This window comes from Stegodyphus dumicola, chromosome 3 (genome assembly GCF_044657685.1).
Source record: "Stegodyphus dumicola isolate Sdum_Otavi_A_Nest chromosome 3, ASM4465768v1".
Lineage (NCBI taxonomy): Eukaryota > Metazoa > Arthropoda > Arachnida > Araneae > Eresidae > Stegodyphus > Stegodyphus dumicola.
Window position 1 is genome coordinate 56,330,278 of NC_140770.1, and position 26,621 is coordinate 56,356,898.

The following is a 26,621-nucleotide window of genomic DNA, read 5'->3' on the forward strand; positions in this document are numbered from 1 at the left end:
ATCAGGGCTTAATTTTTAAAAGTAGAAGTGCCGGAGCCCTGTGGAAGACCATCAGAATAGAGCAGCAAGAGTAAATAAATAAATAAAATGACTATTAAAATCATTAATAATTTAAAAATTAAATTGTTAATAAGTATCAAATTAATTAATAATTACCTAATTGATATTAATAATTAGAATTTAGTTTATAATTATTATTTAATAAATTCACAATAAATTTATTAAAACAATTAAAGATTAAAGTAATTAAATAATTAAAATTAAATAAAATGTAAAGAGATAAATTAAAATTTAATAAGCAAATTTTTATGTAATTTTATTGCTAAAATTAAAATTTTCTAAATGAAATTTCTGCTGAAATAATTGTTCAGTTACATAAAAAAGGTGCCGGAATTAGAATATATCCCAAAAGCTAAGAAGCAGCGGAGCCGGGCTCCGACGCAATTTAAGCTCTGGTTATAATGTCATAAAATGTGCGCTGCTACTGGAGATTCCACCAAATGTGAGGTAAGAGGAGTAACACGATTTCTTTGGCTAAAAAACTATCAGCAACAGATATTCATCGTAAACTGTGTGTCGTATACGGCCCAAATATTTATGAGTGAAGGTGTAATGCGTCAGTGGGTCAGGTATTTCAAAGAAGGAAGAACAAACGTTCATGGTGAATCAAGGATTGGGAGGACTGTCAGTAGTGAGTGATGATCTCGTCAGTCAAATTGAGGACAAAATCCAACAGATTCACATTCTTGGAACTTCGACAACAATTCTCGAATATTTCTCGGAGGGTTTTGTACGCGGTAGTCATAGGGAAAATTAGGCTACCGGAAGTTCTGCCCTTGATGGGATCGAAAATTCTCACGGAGATCTACAAAACCAATTAAATGTGCGCTGCCTAAGACTTTTTTACCCTGTATTACAGGAAAGGGGAGGAAATTTTGAACAGAATAAGGACTGGCGGCAAGACTTGGGTAGCGCCTGTGAAAGCTGAGACAAAACAACAGTCAATTGTGTGAGGTCATACCGGTTCCCCAACCCGGCAGAGGAAAGCCCGTCGAACTTTGTCAGAAAGGAATATTATAATTACCGTGTTTTGGGATGCTAATGGCATATTTTTTGACGAATTCGTCGAACATGGCACGGCAATCGTTTCTGAAGTGTACAGTAACAAAACTGAAAAGAGGCATCCAGAACAAACGTCGAGGCCTCTTGACTTCTGGTGTTGTGCTCCTGCACGCTAACGCTCGCGCTCACAGTACTCAGCCAACACAAGGTCTTTTGCGCCAGTTTAAATGAGACGTGTTTCAACATCCCCAACAGCCCGGACTTGGCTCCTCCTGATTACGATCCGTTCCCTGCAATGAACAAGTGGCTTAGGACACAGCACTTCGCTGACGATGAGGAACATAAAATCGCTGTGACAAGTTGGCTGACAAGTGACAAGTTGGTTTTATGCAGAAGGGATTGGTAAGTTGGTAAAACGCTATAAGAAGTGCTTGAATGTACATGATGACTATGTTGAAAAATAGAGGATAGCTGTACCTTTCAAATGCTAATAAAAATTTGACTCTACGCTGTGTATTTATTTACAGAGAAACGGAGGTTGGTTTAGAATTTCCCTCGTGCATACTTGCATTTAAGGTGTTATGAAAAGGAAACACGTGTCCTGATGAAACTTTGACATTTCCGCTGAAATTTCTGAGATTATAAAAAAACATAACTTCTACCTACATTACTTTCAATGGTGCCAAAACAGATGTCAGTTTTAGGGATCTTCTCAGAATAGGGTGGGGGAGTGGGGATCCATCCTTGTTAGTCAGTAAAAGAGTCACAGCTGACTTAACTAGCTGTGAGCGCGTTTTTTTACTTATCCTCTACTAGTGACGTCTCGATCGCAGTGCCCAGATCTTGTTATTTCGATGGTGACGTTCAACGCGGATTAGATCATAGGCGAAGGAACAGGCTGCGTAGGTGGGTTTCGTGGCATTCCTCGTGTAACGTAAATAGGAGCTAATTTACCGTATCCTCATGTGCTTAGAAAGTACCCCACCAAGGCGCCCTACCCCTTGGGGAGACAGCCGTCACATGCTTTGTCATATTCCAATAAACTAACCTAACTCAGCTATTTAATATTCTTAACAAGTGATTCCAAGCGTGTCTTACAAGTCTTGAGAGAAGCAAAATTGAACTAGCAAAATACATTGATAAAATATGAGCAAATGCTGATATATGGGCTTGGATTTATTCAACCAAATGAGAAAGTTCTTTCATATTACATTTTAATTACATTTTTGAAATTTCTATAAATTGCGATAGCAGTTACCATTGCAAGCATTTCAAAATTCACTTCATACATAGAAGCAATCAGAAATAAGGTACGCATTTATTAGAACTAACTAGGATAAATTTTACGAAGCTTATTACGTTCAATTTCGATTAAAAATCTGAAAACTTGAGGTAATTTAAAAGAAACCACGAAGAATAAAGTATGCATGAAATATTTAATTTTTCGGTTTTGTAAAATTATTATATACGCCGTGGTGCAAGCTAAATGTATTTCGTGCTTTCAAATTAACACGAGCTGCGCCTTCAAAGGTAGTTTAAAATCTTTTTTTATTTATAATATATTTTTGTAAAACAAAAGCTTTTTTTTTGGCTTTTGCAAATATAACCCAAAATTGTAATTCGTAAAAAAAGGTATTTAATTTTTTAATTTTGGATTGAAATACTACATACTTTTGTTTCAGGTAAAGTTAAGTAATTAACGTTTTTCATATTATTCATTTTCAAGTAAATGTAACATTTCCTAATTTCAAATTTATATGTTATTCATGTTATAGTTTTAAGGCAATATTAGGTACAGTCATGTTATAGTTTTGTAGCAATATGTACATGTTTATCGCTTAAGAACACAATCCGGAAAGGTATCATGAGATGCTTTTAAATTTATCAATTATATGTCATGTATAGCGATTATTATATTACATGTCTGATAAAGAGATACTGAAGATTCATAATTACAGATGGATGTTTGGGTTTTTGTTAATTTGTTGAATTTAACATCATGTAAAAACTTCCATTATCATTTTTAGTTTGTGTTATAATTTATTAGTTTATATGTAAGTTTACATATATACACTTTACATATTAACGCATATGCCCTCATTTGTAATAAAGTGCTATTATGATTTCTCATTTCCAGACACAATTTAAATATTAGATATTCAGTAAGAACTTTAGATTCTAATTTACAGTAATACTGCATAATTAATGATGGTTACATTGACCTCATTTTCTCGAGTTACTTAATTGTCATTTATTTAATTTGCTGACGTTGTGTGGCATAACTTCTACCTAAATACAGAATGTTTGTAGTATTGGGAAATTAAAACTTCAGCCAGTCAAACCATTACATTTTATTTCAAGTTTGTGAGGTTTACTATTTATTTTTAACTAATACTTAATTTTAAATTGGCACTTTCCTATAACTTTCTTTTCATCCACGCTTTTCATGCCAGAATATAAATAAGACAGACAGCGTTTATTCAGATCAAGGTAGAAAGAAGAGCTATTTAGGCAAGATTTTCGGAAGTTAGTTTTAGAGCGTGTCTACCTATTCCATGCCGCATTGTGCCTTGATTATTAGCGACTTGAATTAGGGGCGTTGAGTGCTTCCAGCCATTTAGCTTTGTCTCGTCGGTTTTCTACAAATCAGAGCCTTGCCTGTGCGTTAATTTATCCTGTGAGCCATTAGGCTAATCTACCACGTTCTTGAATTTGTTCACCATTACGTATTTCTGTTAAGTGCTTTGCTTGTGTAAACCCAAGTTGGGTAATTGTTAAGTTTGTGTCTGAGTAAAAGGATCTTATACATGCTTCTTCTGACGTTTGTTTTGTTTCCCAAATCTAGAAGATAATTCTTCAATAGTCTTCCTAAGAGAACTAGACTTTATAAGTTTAAAATGAAACAAGAATTTTTCACAAAGGTAGATGCCAATAAGTTTTTGTCATTGATAAACTTGATAAACTACTATTCAGTTTTTCAGTTAGTATTTCGAATCTAATTCTGTTTGTTACCTTCAAATTGGAAGCAGTTAAGCAACTATGCTTAGAAGAAGATTGCTATAGATTACTCATTGCAATCATTAGTGTATTTTCTTAAATTTTTCTTCAATGCTTTCGAAATTATTTGTTTCCAAATTCTTCATAATGTTTAAAAGAATAAATCTGTATTAATAACACCAAATAGAATGTTACACACAGTGCGAAGAAGCATCTCATAGTAGATACGAGGGATATTTCCAGATTTTTAGGAATTTAGGGAATTTCAATATTTTGTCAATTTTCATCAATATGACAAAGCATAAACCCTATTTAATTGAATACAGGTATCTGAACGAAAAACTAAAATTTTAAGCCAGTTCTCGGTTTAATCCTAGTATCCGGTGCACACGGGATTTGGCTACTTTTGGCGATTTTACGATGAGCAGTAAAAACGGGACATATACGATGAGTAGTTAACGGGTCATTGAAAGAAAATATGTAGTTAAACATAGTATATACTATGTGTGTATAGTATATATGTAGACGTTCTTTGGATCATTTTTGGTGTTGGCGATAATTTTCAAAGTCGCGCCAAGGCTGCACCGTATACTAGGATTTTACCCAGTTCTCAAAAGGGTGTCCCTTTAATCTACTTTTTTATAGTACATTTTTTATTTATAGTAAATTTATTTTTATTTATTTATTATTTATTTATAATTGTAAATTCTCAATCGAAAATCCTGTAAAGGTTCTTTTCAAATGCAGGAACAAATATGGGAACAGAATACTCCTCGCAGACGTTGAACAATTTCTGATGGTTTCGCATCTTCTGTCTACAAAACGAAAACAATTGCTCTTCATATCTTCCATGGCTGCAATGCACTTGTATCAGCCAAACACTATAATCGGACTAAACAGTATTGCATAAGATATCTGCATAAACTTGTCAGGACCTGTTGCTGGTCGATAGCATTGCCTGCAAAGTAGTTATAATATTAACTAGGGCAAAATTCCTAGAACTTTGGAGATATCCTACTTAAAAAGCAAGAATATGAGATGACTACTCACAATAATAATATTACATCATAATATACTGTTCATGTTATGGTTAACAAGATAATCATTCTTAGAATAAAGGCTTACCTTTTCAGTCGATCATCTTTCTCGTTCTTTTCCATAAATGATGCCCGGGAATATTTTTATTAATTACATACATCAGAGGCAATACTCATCTAAAAAAGAGAGGCCTTCTAAGGCAATAAGATATTTAATTTACAAATCACATTACTAACTAATTATATACATAACACAAAGAGAAGTTACTGATTACGTCTTAAACGCCCATTACAAGTTCTAAAGTTCAGTCATAGTTTTGTTTTTATTTTGCCTGCGCGCATGCGCAGATCACGTGCTGTTTGGTAATAGTTTTAATGACGAGAGTTTCAACAATATGGCAATGTATAAATCTGTCTAACTTATTTTCTGTTTACTATTTCAGGATGTCCATGCCGGTGTGACAGTTGCTTTTGACGGTAAAGTGTCCACGGTTTTGGAACGTTTGTTCCTGCTAAAATTCTTATCCAAATGTGATTAAAGGTAATTAACTATTTTTTGGTACTTCTTTCAAGTAACAACCACCAAGGTCTTGGCTGACATCTGAAATTTGCATATCACAGACTAAACAATTAAGCTTATTAATTTTGGCGACTAAGAGAGGTTGCCGTTTTATCAAGAATTTACCTGTTTGTTATACTATTTAATGTAAATTTTCCTTTTTTTTTCCTTTTATTATGTTCGGCTGCTTAGGTAATAGCTGCAGTCTTATGAAAATTAATTGCAAATACATATTATCACAGCCAAATTAGTAGGATTCATCATATTTCAGAACGGCTCAAACTCTGGCTAATAAGCGCATAAACATTCTTCGAACAACCATTTTCATAATAGTCCTTTAGTTAAGTAAACTTTGGCAATTACGTATAGTTCTTTTTGTTGTCTTCAAAGTTACAACGCTTTTTATAGGCAAATCGTGATATTTTTTGCCTTCAGTTCGATTTTAAAATATTGTTTGTCGAACTTGCCCGCTACGGAAGAAATTGCGAAAAAAATTCTGCAGGAATACAATATTATGTCACAAAATCGCTGAACGGAACATCGATAAGATGTATCTGGTAGATAGGCAGTGCGCAATACAGAGTTCCTGGAATTGTCTGATGTTTTAAAGCAAAAAACAGATCGCTGTATATATTGGAAGAAAAACGATGCTAAAAAATTTAGTATGATAATGAACAGTATATTATGATGTAATATTATTATTGTGAGTAGTCATCTCATATTCTTGCTTTTTAAGTAGGATATCTCCAAAGTTCTAGGAATTTTGCCCTAGTTAATGGAAGTATTTTCCGAAAAATGTAAGTGGTTTATTTTGTTAATGTATCACATAATCCTTATTTAAGAATTTAAATTTGTATTTAAAAAATTTTAAAAGGAATTATCTTTTGGTATATTAATAATGTTGACCTGATTACTATAAAATATATAGTTTAAAAATATTTTTAAAAAAATTCGCGAAGATCGTCTACTTGTACCCGATCAGTAATTTTTCTTTTCATCTGTAAAATGTCCGGAAATTGTGCCAATATGTAAGTACTAAATTAATTAGAAATAAAATATTTTTAATAGCATGAAATAAATATTTAGACCGAATTTGTACAAGACATTAAGTTACAGTCTGTAACGAACAGAATAAGGCTGATCTTTGGAATATGGTAACTGGTAGTTTGGCGACATTTTGGAGGTGATAAAGGTTACTACCTAGGACTTTGGTAATAATGTGAGAAGCACTCGGTTCCGATTACGCATTATTTTGTGTGAGGGAAATGAGAGATCATGAGATATGTCATGTGACATTAATGGACGAATTACAGTTGTTTAATTGGAAAAGGGGGGAAATCTGGAAATTTCGTATTTAGCTATATTCTGTGTTGTTTGAAACGTGACATTAATGGACGAATTACAGTTCTTTAATCGGAAAAGGGGGTTAATTTGATTGGTTTTATTTGGTTTATTAAATTACGGCAAAGCACTCGAGGGCTATCTGCCTTAAGGGAGGGATGCCTTCGTGGAGGACTTTTTAAGGGAAACTGGCTCGTATACACGCTACACATGGGGAAAACCACGAAAACACCCATGCAGCCAGCCCGTTCGCGGGATTCGAACCTCGGACCGAACTACCAGTGTTCAGCGACGTTACCGCTCGGCCGCTGGTGGGCGGGGTTAATTTGGAAAAGCTTCATTGTGTGTTGTGTGAAATAGTGTTGATTAATTTTCGGATTGCATGGCGCTATGTAAAGTGAATTCTAAATTTTTAGTGCGTTTATCTGATAATAATAATAAGTTGAGATTGTGTGAAAGGAAGGATATTAGAAGTTTAAATGGCCGTGCAAGAAATATGGTGAAAATGGACATTTTGTGAAAAGGAGTGTAAGGAAGGGTACGTGGTTTGCTGAAAGTAGTTTGAGTATAGGTGAAATTTTATTAATTTCTTATTACTTGGTGAATAGACTTCCAGTTGACTACTGGATTTAGGATTTAGAAATTAGCAGTAGTACTGCAGCGACGTAATGAAGATTCTGAAGAAGATTAGGCAAGTTAGTATTTTTAATCATTTGAGGATATTATTTTTATGCATGTAAGGAGTAAATAAATCAAAATGGTATTATTTCGAAATTGTTATTAGCAATGATTTAGTTTAAAGTATTTAGGATTGTAATCTAATTTTTATTAATTTAATGTATGTGCTTATTTATATTTTAAGTAGTGTTTTTTAATTTAATTATATTTTCATTTAATGATCGTAATTTTGTGAGTTATATGTTTGTAGTATTTTGGAATATGTTTGAGTAGTATACGTTGAGTATTTTCATGCATTTTCGTGAAAATTTTCTAATTTATGAGTAAAAAGCAGTGTACATGGATATAGTGAAGAGTGTGCGCAATGCCATTTTTGTGCAATTCTGGGATGTTTTTTTTAATTAAAAATAAGTCGACGTGTACATGGTTTAGTGATATTTTAATTAAATGATAGTTATTTTGTGAATTTTATGTTTGTAGGAATTTGGTATACGTTTTAATTGAAGTAAACGTGCATGGAAATAATTTAAATATTTGACACTAAGTATTTGTAATGTTTGCGGTATGAATTCGTTGGTGACGTTTATAATATAATAGATAATTTAGAGGTAAAAGTTTTTGGATATTTTATTTATTTTATACGTGGAAATGTTCATATTTGGAAAGGGTATATACTTTTTCGCGATAAGGTAATTTCATATATGTTCTTTTTACCGGGTTTAAAGATTCAGAAAATTGTCATGCATTTTCGTGAAATTTTTCTAATTTATGAGAAAAAAGCAGTGTACATGGATATAGTGAAGAGTGTGCGCAATGCCACTTTTGTGCAATTCTGGGATGTTTTTTTAAGTAAAAATAAGTCGACGTGTACATGGTTTATGTGTATGTGTTATTGTGAAAAACGCGCAAGGAGTTTCCGATTGTGCACTTTTTCCCAATTTTGCAGTGAATATTTGTCATGATTAAGCAGTTTTGTTAGATAAAATTTCTAGTATAAGTGTAATTTGGCTAGTAGATTGTTGGAAAAAGTGTTCAGTAAATAAAAAGAAAAGAAACATGTCTTTACTTCTTGAAGACAAAATGGCGGCGGAAAAAAAAATAGAGGGTTGCTGTAGCAGAGTTGGTCGCCAAATTTTCGCCAAAAAATCGCAAAGTTACCATAATCCAAAGATCAACCCAAAATAAATATAATGTTACCTCCTTAACCTATTATCTGAATTGTGACTGATCTCGCTTGTCTGATATCAGAGCATCACAGGTTTGGAAAACAGCCCCCCCCCCGCGGGAAGGGGTCTGAGTGTCTCCTACTCTTCTTCTACCAGCGATCTCTCGAGAGAACTTTAGGCTTGTCATATATTTAGAGTACTCCCATGTCCCACAGGCACTATACATTTACAATCATCCATGCCTTCTTCGGGATTCGAATCCGGGTCCTCTATGGCTGTTGGAGTTAGTAACTATTATCCTGGTTGGGCGGCTTAGATAACAATAAGTATCAAACAGAAAAATTAATGAAATCAATGATGTAGTGAAATATCTTTTCACCATTGGACATAAATTATTACGTGCTTTTTTTAAAGGTAAATTTTGTATCTATTTAACGCAACACTGTTTCGTAACTCACAAAAGAGGAATTTTAAGGTTATAAATTTTCACTACTATTTTAGAATATTCCAGATAATTTTGCAGGAAACACACACAAAAAAGTGATAGAGCGAGAAATTCTTATTAAAAGTCAATTGTACTTTCAGAATAAAAAAAATATTATTTGCAACTTAGAACGATAATTTTTAAGGCCACATATTAGATTATCCGCAATTGTATGTAAATTATATGCATAGTTTTTTATAACTTTCGTAATTCTACTTACATTTTCGTACTTCCTTATTATTATGGCTCCCATTTTATAAATGGCGCCATGATTATCGATAAATCTCTAATCAAATGGTTGGAGTTCTATGAACGAAAATTTACGGTTTGTTCGTGATGAGAAGAGCTCCGAGTAAACCACGGCTCCGAGTACTATTTTCTTTTCCTTTTTTCGTAAAAATGTTAATTCACCATCACACATAATTCTTACAGCACGAGATGAGCTATAAGTATTTCACGTGTTATTCGTTTTTTTCGCTCTTAATAATGGTGTTATTCTTCTTCGGTAAAATTTTTATAAATTTTGATTTACTGAGAAGCGAGAAAAGTATTATATTGTCACGAATGTTACATATATGTGAATAACTTGTTACATGTATACAAAAATTATATATGAAACTGTAGTATTTTTTGCATAATTGCGATATGAAATATTGGAAAGCGACGAGGCTTCTTCGGAAAAATAAGATTACACGAGGCAAGTCTATTTGATATTGAGTAAATGTATATATCTGGCTAAATTGGGGAGATATCGCCAAACTGGCGACGGTTTTGGTGATTAATTTTTATCAAAATTTGGCCAGAAATCGCCATTGCACCGAAGCAAAAGAGGAGAAAACTATTTGTAAATAAGCTTATTTACAAATAAGCTTTTATTTAGTTCACTCATGGTGTTTCACTGTGGGTAAAATTTGTCTTCGATTTTTAACCTACTTCCTGATAACATCAAGTTCAAATTTTGTACACACACTGTTCATCCAATGTGGGGAAGCGATTTTTTCAAACTTTGATTAATTATTTTTTATTTAATATGGGAAGGATTTTTCGCACATATCTTGAGTTAATGAACGAACTAAACTTATCAGAATTTCACTATTTGCACCATGGAATAGAGCAGAAAGAAATCTTTCAAATGAAATTCGAATGAAAATTGTAACTTAATTTCTGAATTTTTGGCGAATTTTCGGCAATCGCTCAAATTTTTTCGACTGTTTGACGTACATGATTTTAAACTTTCAATAATTAAAAATTCATCTGGTATAAAGATTTAGAATTTTCACAGATAAAAAAAGAAACCTTTCCTTCCTTCCGTTTTAAAACAAGAATGGTTAAAAATATTTAAAGAGCGATTTTTTAATGTTTCAAAAAATGTGCTGCAGTCTTAAGCAGACGGGAGGAAAAAGCGTTTCTCATGGAAAAATTGTTTTTGAATTTACGATTTTGGTGCATTTAATGACGAATTGGTGATATTCCTTTTTGCATTTTATCCTTAAATAAAATTCTCTTTATAACATTGTTATTGTTACGAGTTTTGTATTCAGATAGCTAATGTTAGTAGAATTAAAATTAAAATTGTTTTCTTCCCAGTGCAATGCAGCGCGAGACGAATTTTATGACAAAGTTTTGCCGGAAAAGTAAAAATACAGGAGCACGCGCATTTAGCATTAACTGAAAGTTTATCTTGGTAATTTATATTTAATTTGAATAAATTTAATTGACTACTGTGTTAGCTGTAACCGCAATTCTACTCTCTTGCTTTCAAGAAATCTCAAGAAGCAAAGAAATTATCGGAAATTTCTCAAGACCGATTAAAAGCTATAAAACGCCAGAGAGAGAACATCTCAGCTCAGTTAGCTTAGTTACTGTTATTGCGATTTGTTTTAGTTCCGCCCTAACTGAGATATATGAATTAGCTTTATCTTTGAATTGCGTTGTATTTTAATATTTTTAGCAGTTTAAAGTATAGCTACTGATTGTATTGCTTTCTATTTAATGTATTTGCGTTCCACTGTTTATTAGTGCCTGATATTGCGAAAGCTTGTAAGAATATTCCAGCGGCGGTTTGTTACATTTCTTGTAATAAGAATAAATTATATTAACTTTTTATCTGACATGTGCATTCAATCTATTACAAAGTGACAACATTTTCATTCATACAAAGCGGGACAAATGGAATGAAATGAAAATTAGGTACTTTTCCGTTTTGCGGGCGCAAACGATAAAGTCGCCAATAATGGTTTAACTGATGCCAGACGGAATATCTTCGCTGGTAACCTTTTACGCCTCAGTTTCAAAACAAGTTGAAGCCATTTCTTATCAGATTGTTTCTTTCAATACTAGCATACAATAATATAGAATTTTTACACGATATTTAAATTTTATCCCCTAAGACAATTCACGGTAATTAAGTCAATTAGAACGCAATTACACCGCTCATCCGAAGGCGAAATCAAGTGTTAAATTCATCAATTCTAATGAGAATGCACTAGCGAAGTAAAGCACTGCGGTTTTACATAATTTCTGAGTAAGCTATTCATACGAATTGAAATAATTCTTGCATTTAAACTTGTATTCCAAATTAAGATTTAACTTGAAATTAATGTAGATAATTACTGAGCGAATTAGATTTTAGTAGCGTAGTTTACGTGAGATGAGATCACTTGGGGTCACGTGATACGAACCGGCGAATCAGGATTTTGAACCATGAAATCATAGTAAATTCTTAAATTAATGTCTTTTTACAAATTTATTGTCTTTATTTATTGGCTTTTTACAAAATTTTAAACCATATTAAAATGTTTATGCCTTCAAAATAAAAAAAAAAAAATTCTTAGAATTAACATTTTTTATGTGTATACTGCATGTTGTCGCCAAGTCTGCTCTAAAGTCTGCTTGGCGAGAATTGCGCCGGCGAAACGGAAAAGTACCGAAAATTATAATTTAGTTATGAAAGCAGACCAATAATTCAAAAATATATATTATACAAAAATATATTTATTATTAACTATTGGTAACTATAAAAATATTTGTAAAAAACAATAATTTGAATATTACTTTTTTAAATTAATTTAATATTTTATTAAAAAAATTATGATTTTTTTCACGGTCATATTTTTTATCCGAGTGAATACTTTGCAATAGATTCGGATAATTTATTAAAATGTCGTGAAATTTCTCACATGAATTGGTCAAATTAGATTTTAGGCTTTATACAGATTTTAAAGTTTTAATGTTCAACTGCGTTTTTCCAATTGTCCATATTTTATTGAAACTAGAAAAAAACACGTTCTCTTGCTGAATTTGTTCCTGGAAAGGAGAGAACGAGTTCTACAATTTTCAAAACACCTCATCAAAAAAATCATTTTCGCAAATATTATTTTTCGGAAAATTGTTACTAATATATTAAAACGATTTTTTCACATAATCCCATAAAATCTCCTTTTTTAATGTCACCCAATGAAAGTTTTTAATATCCTCTAATTGAACTGTCCGTCCTTCAAGATATTCCAAGCAATTATAAACATTTCTGACTTCTTTCAGAAAATGAGGTCGTTTAATGGCACCTTGTTCTTCCAACCTAGTCATGTCCTTTCGAATAACTAAAGAAGATAAGCGATATCAATTTGTACTATGATTCTAAACTAATAAGTGGACTGTATAGCAAAAGAATTAACTAATTTATTTACAGTAACTAACTATTCAGATCTAATACATGCTCTGGCATGTTGCTTAGCCGAATCCAGATGGCCAAGTGAGAGTTTCTCTCCCTATCCAATAGGTGGCGCTATATTCTAACTTAACATGCCGCCGCCCGTTGAAATTACAAATTTCAACATGTAAATTACAAACAAACATACAATTTAACAAATCAAGAACAACTAATTCTACAATACAATATGAAAGCTAATAGATAATCTTTCATCATGAATATAATATAAAATATTATAAACGTTTAAGAACATAAACATTCACTATGCTACAATCGAACTTATTCTTTAAACAATTCCATTTTAATGTAAAGCACAATTTTCAATAAGAACATAATAATGTAAACTAAGCCTTATTATCCTGGATAGGTAATAAACAAATTTTACTAATACATTGAATAAACACACCATTTGATGTTTTCACTTTAACAACTCTGGCCTTATTATCTTTACCAGGTAAAACTTCTAGAATTCTAGCTAAAGACCACTTAAATGGAGGAAGATTATCTTCCTTTAACACAACTAACATACCTTTAAATTTTCTTTATTAATAAACCATTTGGTGCGTTGTTGTAGATGATTTAAATAATCAGTTTGCCAACGTTTCCAAATAACTTGAATGAACTTGGTAATAACTTGCCATTTAGACAGTCTATTATCTGTAAGATGAGACAAATCTGGTTCAGGATATGAAGTAATGGAACGTCCAATTAAGAAATGACCCGGCGTTAAGGCTTCAAAGTCATTTGCATCTGTTGATAGGGGTAAAATTGGACGAGAATTGAGAATACCTTCAATCTGTGTGACAACAGTCCAAAATTCTTCTAAAGTTAATTTATAACTGCTGATTGTACGCTGAAGATGGTATTTAAATGACTTAATACCTGCTTCCCATAAACCACCGAAATTTGGTGCTCTAGGTGGAATTAGTTTCCAATTTATACCTTCAGATGTTAAGAAATCTGCTGTATCAGAATTAGATTTAAGGACTAAACTATGCAATTTTTTCAGTTTTGATTTTGAAACAAACCATATTAGTACCGTTATCTGACATTATGGTATTACATTTTCCACGTCTAGCAATAAATCTTTTAATAGTAGCAAGTAATGAATCTGTGGTTAAATTAGTTACTACCTCTAAATGTATTGCTTTAGTAGCTAAACAAATGAATATAGCAACGTACACCTTTGCATAATTACCCTTTCTCTGATTTTTATACTTGATGAGGAATGGACCAGAAAAGTCAAGTCCACACGTATTAAATACAATCTCTGGATTAACTCTCTCACTAGGTAAATTTCCCATAAGTTGTTCACATACAATTGGTTTAATCTTAAAACATGTTACACATTCATGTACAACCTTTCGAGCTGCATCTCGACCATTAATAACCCAAAATTTACTACGAACCTGATGCAATAGTGCTTGAGCACCAAGATGTAAATATTTAACATGGTAATACTGAAAAATTAATCTAGTAAATACATGATCTTTTGGCATTACATAAGGAAACTTTTGGTTGTAATTAAGATTACTATTGGCAAGTCTGCCTCCTACTCTCAGAAGAGAATCATTATCTAGAAATGGACATAAAAATTTTAACTCACTTTTGGAAGAAACACAATTCTTATTTTTTAAAGACAGAATATCCTTGCTAAAATGCTGTAACTGTACATACCTGATAATGATTTTCTCAGCGTCATCCAATTCTTTAACAGTTAGAGAACCTATTAAATGTTTTCCCTTACAATTGGCTATAAATCTACAAACAAAACTTAATACACGAATAATACGAATATAGTTATTACTAATGTTAAGAATATGATCTAAAACAAGGGAATTAGAGTTCACATTTAGATTAACTAAGTCATTATCCTTAAGTTTGAGTTCTTTGACGTATTCCACATCATCCATATCAGATGAAATTAATTCACAAGGATTAGTCAAAAACCTCTCCTTAGTCAAGAAAGTTGGTCCATACCACCATAAATCATTATGAAGAAGATCTTTAGGTTCAGCTCCACGTGATATCAAATCAGCTGGATTATTGTGAGTGTTAACATGGTACCACTCATGAACCGCAGTCATGCTTCGAATAACAGATACTTTATTAGCAACAAATGTCTTTAGTTGATAAGGTTCCTTCTTAATCCATGCTAATACTATTGACGAATCAGTGAAGTAATACACCTTGACAATAGGTAGCTGAATGGCCTCTAATATTTTTTTCATTAGTTTTACCAACAGAACTGAACCACAAAGTTCCAAACGAGGAATGGTAATTGACTTCAGAGGTGACACACGAGACTTGCTGCACAGAAGTCTTGATGAACATTCATTTGAAGATGACATACATTTCACATAAATTGCAGCCCCATAGGCTTTCTGACTAGCATCACAGAATCCTATAATTTCTATTTGTTGTAATCCATTGGCTAGAAAAAAATCTAGGGATGCGATAATCGTTGACTATTTTGAGACTATGCAGAAATGCCTTCCATTCTTCAGAGTAATTTTTAGGAAGAGGTGTATTCCAATTTAATTTTAGAAGCCAAAGTTTTTGTAGAAATATTTTAGCTTTTGTCGTAACAGGTCCAATTAAACCTAACCGATCAAACAGGCGACCTATCGTTGATAAGACATCTCTTTTCGTGCCTGTTTCTTCAAAGTCAGGTACCTTTAGATCGTAAGAAAAACAGTCTGTAGACGTATTCCATGACATTCTTAAGGCCTTTGTAATCTGAGGCTTATCCGTAACTTGAAAGGAGTAATCTTGAGTAGCACTTTCTTTATTCTTCAATAATTCTGGATTGTTTGAACACCATTTGTGTAACTGCATTCCACCACGTTCTAGAAGACAGGTTAACTGTGTCTGCATCTCCTTGGCTTCTTGCATGGTATTAGCTCCAGTAATAATGTCGTCCACGTAACAGTCCTTCAGTATGGCTCTTGAGGCATGAGGAAAGTCTGTCGCTTCATCCATTGCTAACTGCTTCAGGACCCTTGTTGCAAGGAATGGTGCACTTGCTGTTCCGTATGTTACAGTCCTTAGACGGTAAGTCTGCACAGGACTACCAACTGATTCCTTCCACAAGATCAACTGCAGGTTTCGTTGAGATGGTTCAATAAGTATTTGTCTGTACATCTTCTGAACATCAGCTCCTAATGCATAGTTGTACTTTCGAAATCTAATAATAATAGAAAATAAATCTTCTTGAGGTATTCTCCCTTTCATTAATATTGAGTTCAGTGACTTTCCATTGCTAGTAGCCGCGGATGCATTAAACACAACGCGAAGCTTGGTAGAGGCTTTCTCTGGCCGATAAACTCCATGATGACTAAGATAATTGCAAGTCGATGTTTCAATTTCTTGAACTTCTTCCATGTGATTTAGATCCTTATATTTTTTAATAAAATTCTTATATAATGTTTTCATATTCGAATCACTTTCTAGTCGATTCCACACTTGATGCAATCTTTTCTCAGCCAGCGTTTTCGATTCTCCTAATTCTACACCTTCCTTTATGGGTAACTGAACTACGTATCTTCCATCATTTTGTCTATAGTGAGTACGCTTGAAATGTTCTTCACAGTATTTTTCTTCTTCACTCAAAGCATCCTCGATATTTTCAATGGATTCAACTTCCCAAAATCTTTGCAAAATTTCTTCAACTCTTTCTTCACTATTTAGAACTAAACCACAATAATTTACTTCTGAGTCACTCTTGCATGCACCAGACGCGATATATCAAAAAACTGTTTCTTGAAATATCAACGGTTGATTTTCTAATTGAAATTTTCCTTCTTTTAAAATCTCAAAGAACAATTCGGCCCCTAGTAACATATCTATTTTGTTAGGTGTTCCAAATTGCGGATCCGCCAATTCAATATCAATGGGAATATATAATGACTGCACATCTAAACACCTTGATGGAGTTACATTGGTTATTTTAGAAATAACCAAGCAATTAACTGATCTTACATATGTTAAATCCTTATTCGAAATCTGTACATCTAGTTGATAATTAATATTTATAACGTTCTCATTAATTCCGGATACAGATGCATAAATTCTTTCTTTCTTTAAATTTAACAAATTAGCAACTCCTTCACACAGGAAACAACTCATGCTGCCGTTATCAAGTATTGCGCGAACTGGGATTCTTTTTCCTTCGGAATTGCAAATATATATTATTGCAGTCGCCAATAACACGTTTTTTCTGTGTGTCAAAAGACAACTTGATTGATTTTTATTAGAGACATCTGCGTTCTTGTTTATAATTTCGTCACTCGCTCCTTCCGTTTTTGTTTTGTCTAACTTATGTTGAATGGCGCCATTTCTCAGCAGGCGATGTATTAATGAATGGTGTTTTTTATGGCATTCCGAACATCTGAACTTAGAATTGCATTTTGCGATTAAATGCTCGTTACTGAGACAGTTTAGACACAATTTATGGGTTTTAACTATTTCATATCTTTGATTTGGATTTAATTTCAAAAATGAATCACATTTATGCAGTGGATGATTATTATTTTTGCATATAACACAAATCGAAACACTATCGGTTTTAACCATCAGAGCCTTTGATTTCGAATTTTTTTCTAACGGATATTTCATTTTATTAGCATTACGGTTAATGTTATCCAATAACTGACATCTTTTCTCTAAAAACGAAATTAATTCATCAAACGTAGGAACTTCCGTAGCATTAATGCTGAGTTCAAGTTGTTTACGCGTTTCAAAATCTAGTTTCTGAAGTACGATATTTAATAACAGAATATCCGATAAATTATTTTTCTCATATTTTAAAACATTCAAAGCCCTAACGTTTTTAGTAATATTATCTATTACATATCTTATTCCTTTTGACGATTCGAATGTTAAAGTACGTAAATCCATTATTGACTTTAAATGCGTCTCAACTAATATTCTTTTATTTTCATACCTATCTTGAAGAGCTTTAAATAGAGAATTAAAAGTATCATCAACAGTTTCAAGATTTTTTGCTTCATCAGTTAATGCAGCCTTTAAATAGTAGAGTTTCTGAACTTCTGTTAATTTTACTACAATCATTTTCATTTTCAGAATGTGCTATAGATGATAGAATTTCCATAATTCTTACCTCTAGAACTTCCGTTCTTTCTTCCATTTCGGCGATTTCTTCATCGATGGCTGTGACATTTTTTTCATCAACGCTTTCGAAATATCTAATCCTCAAGTTTCTAATATCCATTTGAATGCTTTGAAGGGATCTATACTTTATTTGAATTTCATTCTTATTCGAACTATCATCATATTCCTTCACTACATTTTCTAACCTAGTTAGTTTCGCTTTTAACGAAGTTTTGTTTCTATCTAATGCCAGCATTTTGTTCATTTCTCCGGCTCGACGGACCATGTACTATGATTCTAAACTAATAAGTGGACTGTATAGCAAAAGAACTAACTAATTTATTTACAGTAACTAACTATTCAGATCTAATACATGCTCTGGCATGTTGCTTAGCCGAATCCAGATGGCCAAGTGAGAGTTTCTCTCCCTATCCAATAGGTGGCGCTATATTCTAACTTAACACAATTCTTTCTCGCAATTTTGTTTTTAAATTATTGATTTCATTTGACACTTCCGTGATTGAAATTTTGTCCCCTTCAATAATTTTCACAGCATTGTGAAATAATGTAGCTTGGTTTGCATGAACTGAAGCTAAATTTATCATGTGTCATTTTCAAAAAAGAGCTGCATTATTCTTGGACATTTATCTTGTGATAAAAGGCACGATTTTAAATGGTTCGCGTATTTTAAAAATATTTTCTACAGCTGGTAGAAGAGCTAGCCATCGTGTTTTGCTGTAACCAATAATTCTTTAATATTAGGTTTCTGCGTTTTCACAAAAATCCTTCAAACTTTCGACACGCACAGTATATATATAAAAATACGAATAAATGTTTGGAATAATATTTTCAACATCCACTGGAAGCAAGTGAGATTCTGTTTGAATAGTATTGTGTAGAATGTGCGCTGCACAACCTACTCGAATATTTTTTTGGTTCAAACGTTCGTTAAGTTTCGTAAAAACGTTATTGATGCCTCTTTCTAGCTTTTCCACCAAAATTTTCATTAGTACTATCCTCACCATAGGCAATAATAATTGTTCAAATTATTCTTTTTTAAAATAGTACTTATTGAATCAAAAATTATTTGTGAAATTTCAATTGAAAATGAAACAAAATCTAATATTCTAATTTTAATTTCTGTTTCTGGATCAAAATTCTAACAATAGTGAGAAATAATTTTAAGTCTTTGTGGTTGGAAGCATCATAATATATGGGTATAAATGTGCATTTAATCTAATTCTTTCTGCAATTGTGAAAACGAATATGGTGAAAAAACATTACAAATAATTGTTTCGGGTTTTGTCCTTGCACATGCAAATTTTTTGTCGTACAATGTTTTGATCATTTGCAACGTACAATCAATTGATCTGAAACTTTGATTGTGATTTATAGCGAAATAGCTCTTTAGATAATGTTTTTTCGTTAACAATACATATTCCTTGACGAGACGTAACGACAATGATCGAACACCGCCGAGTAAATCTAACTCGTTACATCGCCTAATTTAGTTTACTCTGCATGCGTTTTATATGTTTTTTTATTTCTTTATAGTCACTATAATAATTAATAAATAATAGATAATATATTTTTGCAGTACATTTAAAATAAATGCAGATGTTTTCTAAAAAGCGGGACGCGGTACAGTCCTCCAAAAAGCGGGACTGTCCCGCCAAAATCGGGACGTGTGGTCACTTTAGTGTATTACGAACCTGTAAGCAACGCAACATTATTATATCAAATTTCCGAAACTGTATATTCAAAGCGATTATGTCAATCTTTGAATGACACTGAGTTAGTTTTGTTTATTACATAATTTTCTTATAATTTATTGCTTTTTTTTTTTTTTTTTTTACAATAAGTCTTTATTTAAAATGGATGCGATAATTAATGCATTAGAAGAAGAAAACAATTTATCGTCTAGGTTAATGCGAATACTAGTTCAAGTAATTTTGTTTACAGAATTCATCTTTTATATCTCGAATAATAAGAGTGGGGAGCCTATGATAAAGTAAAAAATCTGATGTGGACACCACCTGACTTCCTTGTATGGCCTATTAAATTATGCACATTTTTGGATGCATATCATTTAAACTTATTTCCTCGAATTTCATTAGACATATAGTTCTCATTCAATTAATTCAGTTCCCAAGAAAGCAACAATACATAAAATCTTAATACATCTTCATTAAAATTTATAAAATGTAGAAAAGCATAAAACACCAAATGCGGTTAAAACGTTAAAACAGTTAAAAAAAACAATTTTTACAATTAAAATTAAAGCTGCTACCCCAAAACAAGCAGTTCGGATTAGAGTTCGGATTAGTTCAAGTAGAAGGCAGATTTTTTGATGTATAAAACTGAAATTTTACGTTTTGTCCCACTCAGCAAAAAGACGTTGAAAGTGCAGAAATTGACTTAATTCACTCTTCTACTGAGATGTAAACAAATGGCGGTACATTAGGCTTAACGCGTTTCTTAAATTTTTAAATTGTTGATAATTCTATAACTATTGCATGCAAATTAACTAAAAGCATAAAATCCTCAATCAGGACATAAAAGCAGCATAATTCAATCATTTTTAAAGCAAAAAATGCACAATTTACCAACATAACTAATTTCATCGAGCTGGTAACAGAGTGGGGATATATATATAAATAAGATTAGTGTAGCCGATTTCAACGAAAAAGGGAGGTGCACAACTACATGTTACAGCAGTGCCATATACAAAATTCCATAGTTCTTGAGTTTATGCGAGATACATACATACGTACGTCGAGGAAAAAAATCTCTTTTGAATCCAATTTAAATCCAGTTTACAATCCTTTTTGGCAAAAACAGTTCTTTATTCTGTCCGTACGTACAGATATCACGCAAAAACATCGTTCAAATAGTTTTGAGAGCGGTTGAAATGGATATTTTCATTGAAATGTGATACTCGAAAGTTTTCGTGATTACAATACTTCGTACAAGGAAGGAAAAAGGCGATGGCTTTATGCATTTAACAGGGCAATTAAATTAATAGGAGATTCGAAAAGATAATTGTTTATACATTTGAGAATGCAATTAAATTAGTAGATTTTGTTATTCAGGCGCCTCACGCTTTTAATATTCGAGATGTAAAATTGTAGATGAATTCTGTTAATAGAATTACTTAATCTATTAGTCCAATTAAACTCTAAGATAAAACATTTTCTTCTTTTAATGCATTAATTATCATACCCATTTTAAATTAAACCTTGTTATATAAAAAAACTTTTTTAATTGTAATTTATCTAATCAAGTGTACAGTTAACATTTGAATCATTAATCCTTAAATACCGTCAACTCTTATTTAGTTGAAGATAGTTATCTTCTTGATTTCTTTGTGATCGGAGAGGAGCAGCTATCACCAATACTCTTTTTTTTTCCAGACTATTTTGAAGAATTCTTATGACTTTTTAAAAAAAGAAAGGGGAAAAACAAAATAACAATCTGAATTGCTATGGTATGGAAACAGCTGCCCTATGTTTGAGCGAGGAGTCTATAGCACAGATTAATTCACGTTGTCTGGAAACATGGACTGAAATGCGAGAGTCAGTGCTTTTACCTGATGCTGTGCTTCACACAGAAGATGGAGGAGCATTTTCGATCCACAAGTAAGAATGTTAAAAGAAAAGTAATAATTCTCTAAAATGTAATAAAAAGTATTAGTTTTGAAACAGGATAATGTAGAAGAGTTGCTGCCAAAATTCACTTTTGATTATTATAATTGTTTATAGTCCATGATCAGGAAATTATTTTTAAAGAACATATCAGGCTTAAGATAGTACTATTGAGTAATGTGCTTTGATTTTAAATGGCAAACGGTTTATATAAAACATATGTTAAAGTATGAAACGCCAGCATTCTATAGAATGCCTAAGCATTGTATACAACGCCGGACGATTTTAGGCAAAGTATGAAATATGAGAATTATTACATGCTTTCCCTAGGCATTGTATATAATACCTAGGCATTCTATAGAATGACAAATGCTCTTTAGGAAAAGTACGAAAAAAAGGTTATGATAAGGTTATTATTTAAAAGAGGTCATTCCTCAGAAATACAAATGCTATTTTGAAAAATTAATTAGTGCCATTAAAAAATTATTTTTCGACATATGCAACAAAATAGTAAGATGATATTGATACAACGCGGACAACGGAAATTATATTCAGAAGCAATTATATGTTTCACATCAAATGGCCTTTTTTTAATACCTTTTTGTTTTTCTGGAAGGGTGCACAAAAGCGGCTGTACAGCTCAATAGCATTATGTGCAAAGTTTTTGTAATTTGTTGAACATTCTTTCAACTTTCTGTCACGTCCGTGTCCAGTGCTCAAATGAGGTTTCATGAAATACTGAAAATAACTCAACGTACTGCATAGTACCTGTGTTGTATTTTATATGTGTTGGTTACGTGCTCAGTGATGATTACAAGATGTACACAAACATCGTTTATTCTACATTGCTCATCTACTATACTATATTTATGGTTAAAGATAATAATAGATACAGTTACAGTTACATATATAACATCTCCCTTTTTTATAAAAAATAATAATAGTAGTAAAATTAAACATATTCTTTTAAATAATAAGGTTTCTTAACAGTCCTACCAGATCGAGTGACGTAGTTATGTCCATTTGAAAAATTTGATGATACTATACCTATTTTGCTATTTGGTGACACAACACTTCTGTTAGATTTTGAAGGACTTACAGGCACATCTAAATTTGTAGTGCTCCTACTATTTTCATGTATCTCGGGTTCATCTATAACTTCATTCTCATAGTTGTTTTGTATTTCAAACTCTTCCTGATTACTTCCTTTAAGAAGGTCTCTTCTGTTCCTTTCTACAGTTCTTCCATCTGTTCTTATAATCCTATATGAACGTGGTCTTTCTGCTTCTTCTATAATTTTCCCTCTTTCATTTAGTTTTTTCCCTTTCTCTTTTATGTAAACATGATCTCCTGTTTTCAGTGGTTTTAATCCTATCATAATAACTTTTTTGTAAGGTTTGTCTCTTCAGTAAGTGTTGTTTATGGTCTTCATATCGTTTAGCTTGGATGAAATTCTCTTTTATAGGCATCAATCCATTTACTTTTCTTCCAAACATCAATTCTGAAGGTGACTTAATTTCATCTGAAATAGGAGAGTTACGATATTCCAGTAAAACTAAATATGGATTTTTGTTGTCAACTACAGCTTTTTCTAACATTCGCTTGACAGTTTGAATATGTCTTTCAACCATTCCATTAGACTGTGGGTATTTTGGACTTGAAGTTCTGGTTTCAAAATTCCATCTTCTTGCAAAATCTTTATATTTCCTGCAATTATATTGTGGACCATTATCCGAATATACTATTTTCGGAATACCATGTCTTGCAAAAATTGATTTCAATTGCTTTATCACTGCTACACTTTACAAATCTTCCAAATGTCCAATTTCAACATATTTGCTATAATAATCTATAACTATTAGATAATCCTTTCCTTGAAAGTAAAAGAGGTCTGTTCCCAATACTTCCCATGGACCATTAAGTATTTCTTTAGATATCATTGGTTCTTTAGTGTTAGCTTTTTGTAAACTTAAACATGTTTGACAATTCAGTACCAAATCTTCAATTTCTTTGGACATTCCTGGCCAATATAATATTTCTCTTGCTTTGATCTTGTATTTTACTACTCCTAAATGACCATAATGAATTCTGCTTAACATATTTTTTCGTAAACTTCTTGGTACAACAACACAGGAATTTTTAAATATTAATCCATTTGCTTCTGATAGTTCTTCTCTGAAGTTAAAATATGGTTTTGCCAGTTCTGGAACCATACATTTTTCATCTGGCCATCCAGTTTTAATTAATTTTCTTAAAACTTGTAGTTCTTCATCTTTTTCTGTTTCCAGTTGAAAAACTTCCATTTTACCATTAGACATTGGTATACATTCTACAACTAATCCAACATGAGCTTCTATTTCTCCTTCAAAGAAATCAGATCCTTTATCAGTGAATGATCTTGATAATGCATCCGCTATAAAAAGTTCTTTTCCTGGTTTATATTTTATCTCAAACTGATATGGCTGTAATCTTATACGCATTCTTTGTAGTCTTACAGGGCATTTATTTAATGGCTTTTTAAAAATTGATTCCAGTGGTTTATGATCACTTTCCACAGTAATATTTTTCCAAATATATACTGGTGAAATTTCTCACACGCAAATACAATAGCTAAAGTTTCCTTTTCAATTTGAGCATAATTCTTCTGTGTATCTGTTAATGCCTTAGATGCATATGCCACTGGTAAATTATTCTGCAGTAAGACTGCTCCTAGTCCTTCTTGAGATGCATCTACAGATAAAACTACTGGCATGTTTATATCATAATACTGTAAAACTGGTTTATTTACCAAGACATCTTTTAGTCTTCTAAATGCTTTTTCATGTGTTGCATTCCAGTTCCAAATAACTTGTTTTTTCAACAAATCTCTTAAACATGATGTCAATTCTGATACATTAGGTATAAATCTAGAAACATATGTAATCATTCCTAGGAAAGTTTCTAATTCTTTCATATTTTTTGGTGGTTTTATATCTAGAATAGCCTTAATTTTGTCTTCATCTGGTTTTAAACCATCTTTAGAAAATATATGTCCCATATATTTCACTTCATTCAGCCCAAATTTACATTTATTTAAATTAAATTTAACATTCTTTTCTCTGGCTCTGTCCAACAACTTCTTTAATCTTAAATCATCTTTTTTATCTTTACCCCAAACTAATAAGTCATCTATATATATTTGAACTCCTTCTAAATCACTAAAAATTTCAGAAAAACTTCTGTGGAAAACTTCTGGTGATGAACTGAGTCCATATGGCAACCTCAAAAAACAATATCTACCAAACGGGGTGTTAAATGTAGTAAATTCACAACTTGAATCTGACAATTTAATTTGCCAAAATGCTTTGTTTGCATCTAAAATACTAAAGACCTTTGAATTTGTCATTTGAGATGAAATTTCTTCAAAGGTTGGTATGTGATAATGTTATCTCAGTATATTTTGGTTAAGGTGCTGAGGATCTAAACACACTCTTAAATTTCCATCCTTTTTCCTTACTACCACTAATGAATTCACGAATTCTGTTGGTTGGTTAACTTTCTTTATAATACCATCTTTTTCCATTCTTGCTAATTCCTTTTTTAATGGATTTAATAAGCTAAGTGGAATTTTCCTACAGGGTTCTATTTTACCAACAGCTCCTGGTTTTAATTTAATATGATATGTATATCCAGTTAAATTCCCAGTTCCTTTAAACAAATCTTGATATCCTTTTAAAAGTTCTGGTAACCTTTCATTAGAATCAGGATTTACTGTAAAAATCCTTTGTATTAGGTTTAATTTTTGCAATGTAGGTAAACCTAAAATAGCTGGAACAGTTTTATCACATGCTACAACTTGAAATTCTATTTCATCCTTGACCCTTTCGATGTTTCACATAATAATTTACATTTTCCAACTACATCAATCGTAGTACCATTGTAATTATTTAAAGTGACTTTTGATTTAGTCAAACATTTCTCTCTTAAATTTAATTGTTTAAATTTAGGCAATGGTAGCACATTACACTGAGCTCCAGTATCCAACTTAACAAATAAATATTTAGATATGTTTACTTTTAGTTTTTCAAACCATTCGGTTTTATTTTTAGAAAATGGATTTATATCTTCTACTGACCCTAAGATATATTCATTACCATTATTATGTAACTCATGCTCTAAATTATTCTGTACAACATTAACATTTTTATAAGTGCACATTTTAGAAAAGTGATTTTTCTTTTTACAGTACAAGCAAATCTTATTATAAGCAGGACAGTTGTATAACTTATGAAAAGTTCCACATTTTCTACATGGTTTTGGATTATTGTACTTATTTCCTTGATAGTTTGAAGAAGATTTAGTACTTTGTTGCTTTTGTTTCACATGAAAGTCTTTCTTACAAGGCTGACGTTTTTCCTCTGAAGGTCGAAATTTATTACGTTTGATAGCTTCTATTTTATTTTCTTCAGTTAAAGTTTTCAGCTGAAGTTCTGCTAATTCAGAAGCTTTACACATTTTAATACATTTCTCCAATGTTAACTGATCTTCCCTTAATAATCTATCTTTGAGATTTTTATTTAGAATTCCACTTACTATTCTATCCCTTATTAAACTATCTTTTAATTCTGCAAATCCACAGTTGCTACTTAATTTCTTTAAATCGGTTAAGAAATCATCAAACGATTCACCTACATGTTGTGTTCGACAGAAAAATATATGCACTTTCGTTTGCTTTCGGTATGCAAAAATTTTCGAAAGCTTCAATTACTTTGTCAACATCCTTCTTAACTTCTTCACTTAAATTAAAAATATTAAATTTTTCAAGTGCTTCTTCACCAATTATATGCAATAAA

General features: G+C 31.9%; 1 protein-coding gene across 1 annotated transcript in view; it reads left to right on the top strand.

The window, feature by feature from the left end:
• The first annotated feature begins 5,500 nt into the window (after positions 1 to 5,500).
• The window catches only part of klhl10 (kelch-like protein 10), a 70,152-nt gene continuing 49,031 nt past the window's right edge, over positions 5,501 to 26,621 (top strand). The window contains exons 1-2 of the mRNA XM_085812919.1: positions 5,501 to 5,637; positions 21,559 to 21,783. Of these exons, the coding sequence (XP_085669045.1) occupies positions 21,635 to 21,783 (149 nt within the window). The 5' untranslated portion in view covers positions 5,501 to 5,637; positions 21,559 to 21,634. The remainder of the gene's footprint in view (positions 5,638 to 21,558; positions 21,784 to 26,621) is intronic.